General features: G+C 44.7%; 1 protein-coding gene across 1 annotated transcript in view; it reads left to right on the top strand.

The window, feature by feature from the left end:
- LOC144497101 (uncharacterized) overlaps window positions 1-6,303 on the top strand; it is a 99,902-nt gene extending 93,599 nt beyond the window's left edge. Inside the window, exon 3 of the mRNA XM_078217880.1 lies at window positions 4,841-6,303. Within this exon, the coding sequence (XP_078074006.1) occupies window positions 4,841-5,742 (902 nt within the window). The 3' untranslated portion in view covers window positions 5,743-6,303. The remainder of the gene's footprint in view (window positions 1-4,840) is intronic.
- Window positions 6,304-12,473: the final 6,170 nt, after the last annotated feature.

Genomic DNA, 12,473 nt, shown 5'->3' with positions numbered 1-12,473 from the left:
ATTTGGCAGCAAAAGCCACCAGCTCCTGGAGTGCTGCTCCCTCGTCAGGCAAGCTGGAGCCCTGCTCACAAACAGGGCACACAAAGACACAAACTCAATTCACAAAACAATGGTTGGAATGCGAGTCTCCACAGGCAACCAAGCCCCAAAGGCACAGACAATGTGAGTGGAGAGAGCGCCAAGCACAGGCCAAAGGGATGTGCACCGTCTCCAGACAGGACAGCCAGCGAGACCCTGCAAGCCCAGGCAAGCGTGCGGCTCACAGACAGTGTGACATGAACCCAAGATCCCGGCCGAGGCCATCCCCATGTGCGCGGAACCTGGCCATCAGTCTCTGCTAGCGACTCTGTGCTGTCGTGTGTCATCTTCTTGAAATAGCCAAGTTCTGCACACATGAGGACTGCCCCAAACGGGATCCCGGGCCCACGCCACACCACCCGCAACCCCACGACTTGCCCGGGCCCCCAAACCCCACCAACTGTCCCGTCCGGAGACAACACATATCTCTCCAAATTGCACTCAATGCTCTCCCCACCCACACCACCTGCACCCCCATGACCCGACCACCTGTAAAGACTCGCACTCCAACCATCACCCTGCAAACCGAGTTCGTGTCTTCACATGCTCTGCCCGTGAACAGAACCCCCACCCACCTGATGAAGGAGCAGCACTCCGAAAGCCCATGGATTTCGCTAACAAATAAACCTCCCGGACTTCAACCTGGCGTTGCAAGACCTCTTACTGTGCTTACCCCAGTCCAACGCGGCATCTCCACATCATAGGATGATAACCAGCTCTCTCTCACACACAACTCAACAACAGTTGAGACTTTGATTGGATTGAATTGGATATAAACATTAAAAAAACAGAAAATCAGTAAGAATCCTCAGACACTCTGCACCTCCCAGATAATTACACCTCATCTTCTCATATTCAGTAATGGCCCATCAACAAAACTCAGCCTGTAAATCAGAAGAGAAATGTTTCCAATAAACACACTCAATATCCAACATTGGCTGTAAAGAGTTTTGGGACATCTGGTCATCATTAAAAAGTTCAGTTTTTAAAAATAGAAATGCAAGTATTTCTTCCTGAGGAACATAGACACCCGCTTCCAATAAACACACTCAATATCCAATACACAGCTCCAATCAAACAGCTCAGCACAGAGCACCGAGTAAACAGGTCTCTCAGCTGGATCTTCTCACACAGCATAAGGGGCATTTCCACACATTTCCATAGTCAGACTGCCTGAATATTAGTGTGGATATTATGCACTGTAATTATTATAAATTCTGCTCCTTCACTCACCATCTCCTCACTTGGTTTTCAGTCCCTACAGGAAGTGCAGCAGCTGTGAAAGAGGAAGAGGAGAGAATGGGCAGAGTGGGTGGGCTCTCTGATTGACGTCTCTCACAGCCAATCCAAATATTTCTGGAGTAACATGAGTTTCCGGAAGCTTGGGAATCTGACCGGAACGGAGGTGACTTTGAGCAGCAGATCAGGTGGGGATTTAAACTTGTCATTGTCCCACCTGAATGAAACTTCACTTATTGCAGCTGCTGTCTCAGTTCCCCTGGTAAATGATTGACAGAGATCTCCAGTGTGGGAATTGCATTCTTCATCCTCAAAGGCTTTCAAACTGACAACATCAGTGTGGGATGTGTAGCATCGGATGTGTTTGACAGCAGATCAGAAGTCTGAGGTCACGTACCAACCGACTCAAGAACAGTTTCTTCCCTGCTGCTGTCAGACTTTTGAATGGACTTACCTTGCATTAAGTTGATCTTTCTCTACACCCTAGCTATGACTGTTACACTACATTCTGCACTCTCTCATTTCCTTCTCTATGAATGGTATGCTGTCTTTGTATCGCGTGCAAGAAACAATACTTTTAATTGTATGCTAATACATGTGACAATAATAAATCAAATCAAATCAAAATAGGGGTACAAACTCTAAGGAAATAGAACAAGGATTGACCATGGGATCTAGACATAGTGTGAGTGTGCGACAGTCAGAATGGAGAGGTGGGGGAGATGAGGGGCAGACTGGGGGTACAGTATAGGTGAGACGCCCAACATGCAACGTGGTTTCTGACGAAAGATCATCTTGAACTGAAACATTAATTGTTTCTCTCCACAGATGCTGCCTGATCTACTCAGTATTTCCGGTATATTTTGCTTTGATTCAGTTAATGAAGCACAGAAATAGACCTTTCCGCCATCCTAATGATGGTAATGCTTCACATGAGCTTTCTCTCTACCTATTTTATCTCCCCCTTCTATCTTACCATCAAATGCATCATATTTCCCACATCCATTCCCTGTGGGAGAAAGTTCCACATTCTAATCACTCTTTTGGGAAATAAGTTTATCCTGAATTCCTCATTGGATTTATTATTGACCATCTTAAATTTCTGGCCCCTAGGTTTTGGACTCCCCCACTCAAGTGAGAACATCTCTCCATTTACCCCCAAGTTCTTAATTTGATACATAATTTTAAAGATTTCTATGATGTCCCCCATTAGTCTTCTCTATTCTAGAGAGAGTGCAGACCTGTTCAGTCTCCCTTCTCAGTGTCATCTTTATTAATGTTTTTGAACCTTCTTCAGTTCCTTTCTGTCCTTTTTCAATATGTTGATTTGAACTGTGCACAGCTCTCCAACTGTGGTCCAAACAAGATTCGAGACAAGTTCAACATCACTTCTATGCTTTTCAATTTTACTCCTGCAAAATAAGACCCCAGTATTATAGTTTTTTAATCAAATGTCTTTGATGAGCTACTTTTAATGATTGAGGAGTCTGTAGTTCTGCCCTTGCAAACCTTGTAATCTCTCCATCTGAAATAATTTGTCCACATGAAGTCATGAAGACAAACTGTTGTTACTTTCAAAGCTCCACCAAATCAGCCCATAAATCTACATTTCCCGAAGGTGCATACAGACAGCTTTTGGAATCTAATGGGACAAAATCATGTGAATGCTGTTTAGAGATATGAAGCATAACCATCATTCTTCTGATAGAGATTCAGAAAATGCTGGAAATCCTCAGCTCAGGAAACATCTGTGGGGAGAGAAGCAACCTCTCTGCAGCCTCTGACATGCCCGACCACACGATCCTCCTGCTGCAACTCTTCTATGTTGTCCAGTCAGTGGGACAGTTGTGACTTGTGTGAGCTTTTCCTCTTCAGTTGTATACAGAGAATCTCCTGCAATGGTGAATCTTCCCACCGCCATCGCTCTGGTTCCTACCAAGGGTCAATCTCTGCTTTTCAATTCGATTCAGCCGCTCGGGCTCGCGCTTCCTCACATTTCAATTCCCGAACGCTGGGAGCCAACCGCCGCTGCGCGCGGCAGAACTACAACTCCCATCAGGCACCGCGGGCTGGCTCTCACTGCGCAGACCCGGAGACACATGCAGCTTCCGAGCAGGTGAGCGTCTGTTTCGAAAACGACTGCGCAGAACTGGACGGAGCACGGAGTCATGAGGACCAACACTCTCTATGTCATTGGTTGCGTAGAGTGATTGACATGTCTGTTTTCAGCGGGGTACCATTCAATCTCTCCCTCATTGGCTGTGAGAGCCGTCAATCAGAGCGCTGAGCTGTTTGATTGGAGCTGTGTGTTGGATATTGAGTGTGTTTATTGGAAGCATTTCCCTTCTGATTTACAGGCTGAGTTTTGATGATGGGTCATTACTGAATATGAGAAGGTGAAGTGTGATTATCTGGGAGGGGCAGAGACACATCTATTGAAATGTCTTTTAGTATCTTATTTAAAGATTTTACTGAAGGCCTTGGCCTTTCCCAAAAGCCTGGACTTAGATTTAATAGTTTTACCCAGTGCTGGATCTGATAGCTGAATTTGGGATGTGCAGTCCGAGTGAGTGCAGTGTATCTAATTTCCCAGGATAAACCAGAACCCTTCAGTCAGTTACACTGAAGCAATATTTTCCTGAGCTTCAATTTCAAAATCTCCATTTAATTAACATTTCTCCTGAGTGTTTTTATATGAAACACATTCTCTAAGGGTAAGACTGGTTTTTGCAGCACGACTCAAGTTCATAGTGAATTGTTGGCCTTTTTACTCCACCTGTCTTTTCCATCTCCCTCACGGTGCCTGCAAAGATGGGGTCTGGGTGGAGGAAATAAAGTAGACACGTTGTCTGCTTCTGGTCACTATCCAATATCCCTGCTGGAAACAGAGGGTGTATGACAGTCAAGTGAAGAAAAAGGACTTGCATCTGATCCCCCACACAGGGACACAGTGGCACTCACTGTGGAACAGTCTCTAACTGAGGACTCAGCCCCTTCAGCAAAGGAGAGGGAGTTGGAGGAAATCACATTTCTTTTTCCTATTTTACAGAAGGATTTCACAGTACTACACCAGAGAATACAGGGAGGCTAGACACCATAGATAGATCCTGACCATTGCCTGAGGAACAACTGCACAACTGGGAAGACGTCCAGTCCCTTCACAGCATTGCTCAACAGAGAAATGGCAGGCGGTGAAACCATCATCTGGAAATCAGTAAGGTCAGGGGAACTTTGATGGATCATCAGATCTGAAACTGGTCAGTGGTGTGATACCTTCTGTCAGCAATAACCTTTCCGAGGTTTAGCTGTGGATGATAAGTCATGGTGAGGCTGGGAAGAAGTTGGGTGGTCTCTAAGTATGTCGAGAGCTTCAATCTTTCATGAACTACTGACTCATTCCTACAGGCAAAAGACTGGTCAAGTTTGATGTGTGTGAGAAGGACGACCCCAGGCTCATGAGATCTCCTAACACGCAAGGTGCATTTTCTATAAACACCATTAGCAAAGGGTGGCCACATGGAAGGGAAACGATTCAAGTGTGAGCTTTGTGATAAATGTTTTTTGACGTCTACAAAGCTCCTGAGGCACCAGATGATTCACACAGGGGATAAACCCTTCAGATGTGATGTCTGTAAGATGACTTTCAACCGATGCTCCAATCTTCTATCACACCAGAGGATTCACACAGGTGAGAAACCCTTCACGTGTGAGGTGTGTGATAAATCATTCTCGTTATCTTCGAGCCTCCGTATACACCAACGTATTCACACAGGCGAGAAACCCTTCAAGTGTGAGGTTTGTGATAAATCCTTTGCGGATCCATCAACCCTCCATCATCACAAAGGCCTTCATCCAGGGGAGAAAACATTCACTTGTGAGGTTTGTGACAAATCATACTCAGAGTCATTGACCCTCCGCAGACACCTACGCACTCACACAGGGGAGAAACCATTCAAATGTGATTTCTGTAAGAAAGCTTTCAACCAGTCCTCCCATCTTCTATCACACCAAAGGATTCACACAGGGGAGAAACCCTACACATGCGAGGTGTGTAAAAAATCATTCTCGTGGTCACTGAACCTCCGTGTACACCGGCGCATTCACACCGGAGAGAAACCCTTCACATGTGAGGTGTGCAACAAATCATACTCGGAGTCATCGAATCTCCGTAAACACCAACGCATTCACACAAGGGAGAAACCCTTTACGTGTGAGGTGTGTGACAAATCGTTCTCGTGGTCATTGAGCCTCCGTAGACACCAACGCGTTCACACAGGGGAGAAACCCTTCACCTGTGAGGTGTGCGACAAATCATTCACGGAGTCATCAACCCTCCGTAAACACCAACGTGTTCACACGGGGGAGAAATCCTTCGAGTGCGAGGTGAAAGGGGATAGTAACCATATTAATAATCATAATCAGTGAAAGGATTAAAAGAATGCATGCACGCAGTTTAACTACAAGGCACCAAATTGTGGCCTGTTGGTTTTCAGACAGAAATCTTGCAAGGAGACAAAGAGAAACTGTCAAAATGACAGATGCCAGTGCGATAAAAGTAGAGAGGGAAACTCTGGAGTGTAGGTTTATTTATCTATCCATGGCTCAGTCTGACAGAATTCATTAAATTAGAGACTTGGAAATGGGAGAGATAATTGGTATCTACAAATCCAGACACAAGAGATGTCAAGGATAACTTGTAACCGTGGTCAGCTAACATGATCAAACATTTACACTGATTAGGTATTACAATAAAGCAGACTTGTACAGGTGGTGATTGGTTTTTACATTTGTATCTTATCTTGTTCATGATGTAACCTTGATCAATAATTATGAGTGGATATAGATAACTCCTTTACCTTGTTGGTCTATGTTAATTACTTGTAATTGAACCTGAAAGTATATCTGCTTCCGTAATCCTGAATTCTGTACTTTGGCCAATAGCTGCCTTACAGGGTCCTTGCTATATAGCTTGAATAAACCGCTGTTGTGGAAAATTTGTGACTTGGTCTGGCTACTTGAAGAGAACAAAGTTGTATTAAATTAGAAGGCTGAACACCAAAAACCCCGCAATCACTCCCTGAGTCATCGACCCTCCGTAACCACCAATACATTCACACCAGTGAGAAACAATTCATGTACGACAAATCATTCTCAGGGTCATCAGACCTCCAGACACCAGTGCGTTCACACTACAGCTTACCTATGTCCCTTACACAGAGTTGTCTGTGTTTACCCTCCAGTGCTCACACAGAGGAGCTGTCATAGAGGTTTACAGCATGGAAGCAGGCCCTTCGGCCTAACTTGTCCATGCGCTCTTTTTTTTTTAAACCCCTAAACCCAATCCCAATTGCTCACATTTGGCCCATATCCCTCTATACCCATGTAACTGTCTAAATGCTTTTAAAAAGACAAAATTGTACCCGCCTCTACTACTACCTCTGGCAGCTTGTTCCAGACACTCACCGCCCTCTGTGTGAAAAAATTGCTCCTCTGGACACTTTTGTATCTCTCCCTTCTCACCTTAAACCTATGCCTCTAGTTTTAAACTCCCCTACCTTTGGGAAAAGATATTGCCTATCTAACTGATCTGTGCCCCTCATTATTTTATAGACCTCTATAAGATCACCCCTCAGCCTTCTACGCTCCAGAGAAAAAAGTCCCAGTCTATCCAGCCTCTCCTTGTAACTCAAACCATCAAGTACCGGTAGCATCTTAGTAAATCTCTTCTGCACTCTTTCCAGTTTAATAATATCCTTTCTATAATAGGGTAACCAGAATTGTACACAGTATTCCAAGTGTGGCCTTACCAATGTCTTGTACAACTTCAACAAGACGTCCCAACCCCTGTATTCAATGTTCTGACCAATGAAACCAAGCATGCCGAATGCCTTCTTCACCACTCTGTCCACCTGTGACTCCACTTTCAATGAGTTATGAACATGTACCCCTAGATCTCTTTGTTCTGTAACTCTCCCCAACGCCCTACCATTAACTGAGTAAGTCCTGCCCTGGTTCAATCTACCAAAATGAATTACCTCGCATTTGTCAAAATTAAACTCCGTCTGCCATTCGTTAGCCCACTGGGCCAATTGATCAAGATCCCGTTGCAATCGGAGATAACTTTTTTCACTTTCCACTATGCCACCAATCTTGGTGTCATCTGCAAACTTACTAACCATGCCTCCTATATTCTCATCCAAATCATTAATATAAATGACAAATAACAGTGGGCCCAGCACTGATCCCTGAGGCACACCGCTGATCACAGGCCTCCAGTTTGAAAAACAACCCTCTACAACCACTCCCTGGCTTCTGTCATCAAGTGGAGATGCCGGCGTTGGACTGGGGTAAACACAGTAAGAAGTTTAACAACACCAGGTTAAAGTCCAACAGGTTTATTTGGTAGCAAAAGCCACACAAGCTTTCGGAGCTCTAAGCCCCTTCTTCAGGTGAGTGGGAATTCTGTTCACAAACAGAGCATATAAAGACACAGACTCAATTTACATGAATAATGGTTGGAATGTGAATACTTACAACTAATCAAGTCTTTAAGAAACAAAACAATGTGAGTGGAGAGAGCATCAAGACAGCCTGTCACTGGATGGGAGGCATGTTTGGGTGATTCACTGGGCTTCGTTCACGACCCTTCATGGCTTTTTGCAGTCTTAGGACACAGCCTTGTGGGACACCGGTGTTGGGGATAATCGTGGAGGAGGTGTTGTTGCCTATATTTACTGATTGCAGTCTGTGGGTTAGGAAGACTAGGATCCAGTGGGAGGAGCCATGCCCCAGGCCATGAAGTTTGGAAAAGAGTTTTGTAGGATAAATGGTGCTGAAGACTGAGTCAGTAAATAGGAGTGTGATATAGGTGTCTTTGTTATCTAGGTGTTCCAGAGCTGAGTACACTCTCCAGAGGGAGATGGCATCTGTTGTTGACCTGTTGCAGCGATAAGCGAACTGTAGTGGATCCAATCAATCTGGGAGGCTGGAATTGATTTGTGCCATGACTAACCTTTTGAAACACTTCATAAAGATGATGGCAGAGCCATCGGACAATAGTAATTGAGACACGCTGCCTGGCTTTTCTTTGATACCAGGATGATGGTCATCTTCTTGAAGCAGTTAGAGACCTCAGATTGGTATAAAGAGAGGTTGAAGATGTCTGCGAATCCCCCACCAGCTGGTCTCCGCAGGTTCTGAGTACTCACCAGAGTACCCCATTTGGGCCAGTCGCTTTCCGTGGGTTGACTTTCGAGAAGGCTGCTCTCAGATACAAGTTCGTGGCTTCCAGTTTGGAGGGTGTGCTCTCACTGACTTCTTGTTCAAAATGGGCATAAAGCATGTTGAGCTCATCGGGGAGGTGTGCATTGGTGCCTACGATTTTACGTGCATTCATCTTGTAGGCTGTTATGTCTTGAAGACCTTGTCACAGTCAGCGGGAGTCCGTGTGGTTAGCCTGGGACTCTAATTTAGTCCAATACTGTCTTTTGGCATCTTTGGTTGCAGAGTTTTTAAATACTGACCAGTCTGACCAGTAGGCATGAATGTGTGTAGAAAGTGAATAAACTCATTGGAACTGAGAGCTCATGAGAACGCTCAAAAACAATTGCCAAATGTGACAAGTTGAACTGTCAAAAGAAGCTATCAAAATTCCAGCATTCAATTGTTCGAAGAAACTTTTTGGAGTGTTAAAATGATTGTCTTTCACTCTACCTGTTGACATGCGCCTAAGGGATTGACTGCATTTGTTCTGCATGACTGACTAACCATCCATTATCACAGTCACGTGCTTGCCATTCATTTTGACTGACAGCTCCAAGTGGTTATGGACACTTTGAAGTGGGAATATGAATTATAATGTATTTGAACAAAGTGTTTATTCTTTTAGGGATAATGTAATTGAAGGAATGTAAACATAGTAATTGGGTTTTAATGAGCAACTTGTTTATAAAAATAAATTCTACAGCAGTCACTTGGAACTCGATTTTATTTACCCTGAGCATAGTCCTGAGGTGTGCCCATTTTGCATAGTGGTTTGGATGGTGCAAGGGCATGGGTTGGTCTGAGTTGGCACTAAGTTGGCATCTCAGAAAATTTATAGAAACCCTACAGTGCAGAAAGAGGCCATTTGGCCCATAGAGTCTGCACCCACCACAATCCCACCTAGGCCCTACCCCCATATCCCTACATATTTACCCACTAATCCCTTTAACCTACGCATCTCAGAACTCTAAGGGGCAATTTTTAGCATGGCCAATCAACCTAACCTGCACATCTTTGGACTGTGGGAGGAAACCAGAGCACCCGGAGGAAACCCACGCAGACACGAGGAGAATGTGCAAACTCCACACAGACAGTGACCCAAGCCAGGAATCGAACCCAGGTCCCTGGAGCTGTGAAGCGGCAGTGCTAACCACTGTGCTACCGTGCCACCCCGAGTCAAGGCATCGAGTCAAGAAATGGCCATATGGAGTGAGTGTGGGCAGAGGTTGGCATGGAAACTATGAGGGGCCTTGGTTAGTGTTGGAGAAATTTCAAATAATCAGGGATTTAAGACACTACTGACACAACAGCACCAAGTGAATTGACTAAGATCAGACTTCATAGACTGACAGAGATACTGTCTGCCTAAAGACACACATACCCACAGTAAGAGATTTTAATAAGAATGAGATCTGAACAAGTATTTCCGATTTAAACATGTATGCAGCTGTATGTTTAAAGCAATCTGTACACTTTAGCCAAAAGCAGGTTACTGTAGAGCATGATGGGATAAAGGCATTTTGAGACGAACCACATTCTTTAGAACAATGAATACACAGAATGTGCATTTTCTTATCAGCAAAAGTTATGAACAGTATGGTTCCCAAAGCCACTTCATGAATAGGGCTGTTCAAGCTGCCCTGATAAGACAGTTCGTCTCAGACATGAGAACTCTAGCTGTCTAGTTCAGCCATTGACATAATTACGGGTTGGGTGGGAATAGTAACTTTGACCGTTGTAACTAAGCATCTGGGGTTGCTAAGCGACAGGGGGAAGAAGCATCTGGATTCTATGGACCAATGAAATCCCATCAAGTCAGAGGATAAAATGTAATTGGCTAAAGTATATGGCAATTGTTGACAGTGATTGATTTGTACTAATGATGACTGGTTCCTTACTACCGGAAAGGTGGGAAAAGTAATTCTTGAGAAATGTCTAATTGATTTGACGATTGCATTATAACCTCAGAGTGGTATTGGAAAGTTCAAAGCCTTCTCTTATAGCGAGGCATTGAACTGCCCAATGCTCAACTCTCCCTTCAATCGTTGGTCAAATAAAGGATACATCTTCAACTAGGATACTGAATTTTGCAAGTCTTTCTATTTGGCTGAAGTTTTTAGCAAGACATAGTTTCTGAAAGAAACCCCAGTATCAGTCAGGGAAAAAGTATAGGATGACACAAACGATGAAGGGCCTTGGGAGGAGGAGTAGCTGGGTCATCATTTGACATGGTTGGGACGTAGGGAGTATGTGAGGGGTGATGGCTGTTTTATGTTTCTCTGTTTTTTAAACATTGATACAATGCTGGTTCTCTGAGACAGGCCTTGCACCCAGCCCACCTCATTCTTTCTGGTTGTATCACAGCTTGGTACGGCTCCTGCTCTGCCCAAGACCACAAGAAACTACAAAGGGTCGTAAATGAAGCCCAGTCCATCATGCAAACCAGCCTCCCATCCATTGACTCTGTCTACACTTCTTGCTGCCTTGGAAAAGCAGCCAGCATAATTAAGGATCCCACGCACCCCAGACATACTCTCTTCCACCTTCTTCCGTTGGGAAAAAGATACAAAAGTCTGAGGTCATGTACCAACCGACTTAAGAACAGCTTCTTCCCTGCTGCCACCAGACTTTTGAATGGACCTACCTCGCACCAAGTTGATCTTTCTCTACACCCTAGCTATGACTGTAACACTACATTCTGCACTCTCTCCTTTCCATCTCTATGAACAGTATGCTTTATCTGTATAGCATGCACGAAATATATACTAATGCACGTGACAATAGTAAATCAAATCAAATCATCCAGCATTCTCCACATTCATTCCAGGCTCACCCAGCACAACTTTCAGGGTATTCCACCTCCCTGGAATGAATATCCCATCTTTCAGATAGTTTTTCCTGGGTCGGGCTTGCTCCAGTTGAACAATCCAGCACAAAGCACCGAGTAAACAGGTCTCTCAGCTGGATCTTCTCACACAGCATAAGGGGCATTTCCACATCCGATCCCCCACAGGATAGTCAGGTTGCCTGAACATTAGTGTGGATATTATGGAATGCAATTCATAGGAATCTTGAGCTATCACTCATGGAATATTCATTCCTCAACTTATGTGAACACTACAGGATGCTATCTCTACAAAAAAATGCTTCTTCCCTGGTTTGACAGAGATTTCTAGTGTGGGAATAGCATTCTTTATCCTTGGAGGCTTTCAAACTGACAACTTCAGTGTTGGATGTGCAGCCTCGGATGTGTTTGACAGCAGATCAGAAGAGGCAGATCTACAGCATCCAAGGCAGTGATGATGTGCAGTGATAGGATCAGTACATGCACAGGAGGGGAACAGGAGAGGAATATCAGACAGCGAGAGAGGACAAGAAGCTGACAGCCCTGCCCTTTCCAAGGGCCATCTCCTGTGGAGGCTCAGCTCCCCTTTCCTTCAATTTCAGAGGCTCAACATTCACTTCATCCGGTTCCTGTACAGATCCCTCCCTCTCTCCCGGGACTCCCTGGTCTGACTGCTTCTCCCGGAATGTCCTGTCCACCATCCTTCTCTGGAGCATCCCTATCTGTCCCCCTCTTCTGGATGTCACGGTCTGTCCCATTCTCCTCGTTCCTCTCTTGGACACAGGATCAATAAACACCTCCTCCTCAGTGCGTATCAATTGACTTCAGGAACTTACATTCACAAAATAAAACAACAGGATTCCACACACAAAGACAACACTGACACCTACCACTCTAAGTTAAACTAGAACAGGTTGGCGACCTCTAAATAGTGGTGTTCCACAGGGATCGGTGCTGGAAGTAATCCTGGGAAACTCCCAGAAGGTTGGAAAACTGCTGCTGTAACACCCTTATTCAAAAAGGGAAGGAGACAAAAGCAGGTAACTAT

This window comes from Mustelus asterias, chromosome 8 (genome assembly GCF_964213995.1).
Source record: "Mustelus asterias chromosome 8, sMusAst1.hap1.1, whole genome shotgun sequence".
In the NCBI taxonomy this organism is placed as follows: domain Eukaryota; kingdom Metazoa; phylum Chordata; class Chondrichthyes; order Carcharhiniformes; family Triakidae; genus Mustelus; species Mustelus asterias.
Note: the sequence above shows the minus strand (reverse complement) of the source record. Positions and strands in the feature narration are given on the sequence as shown.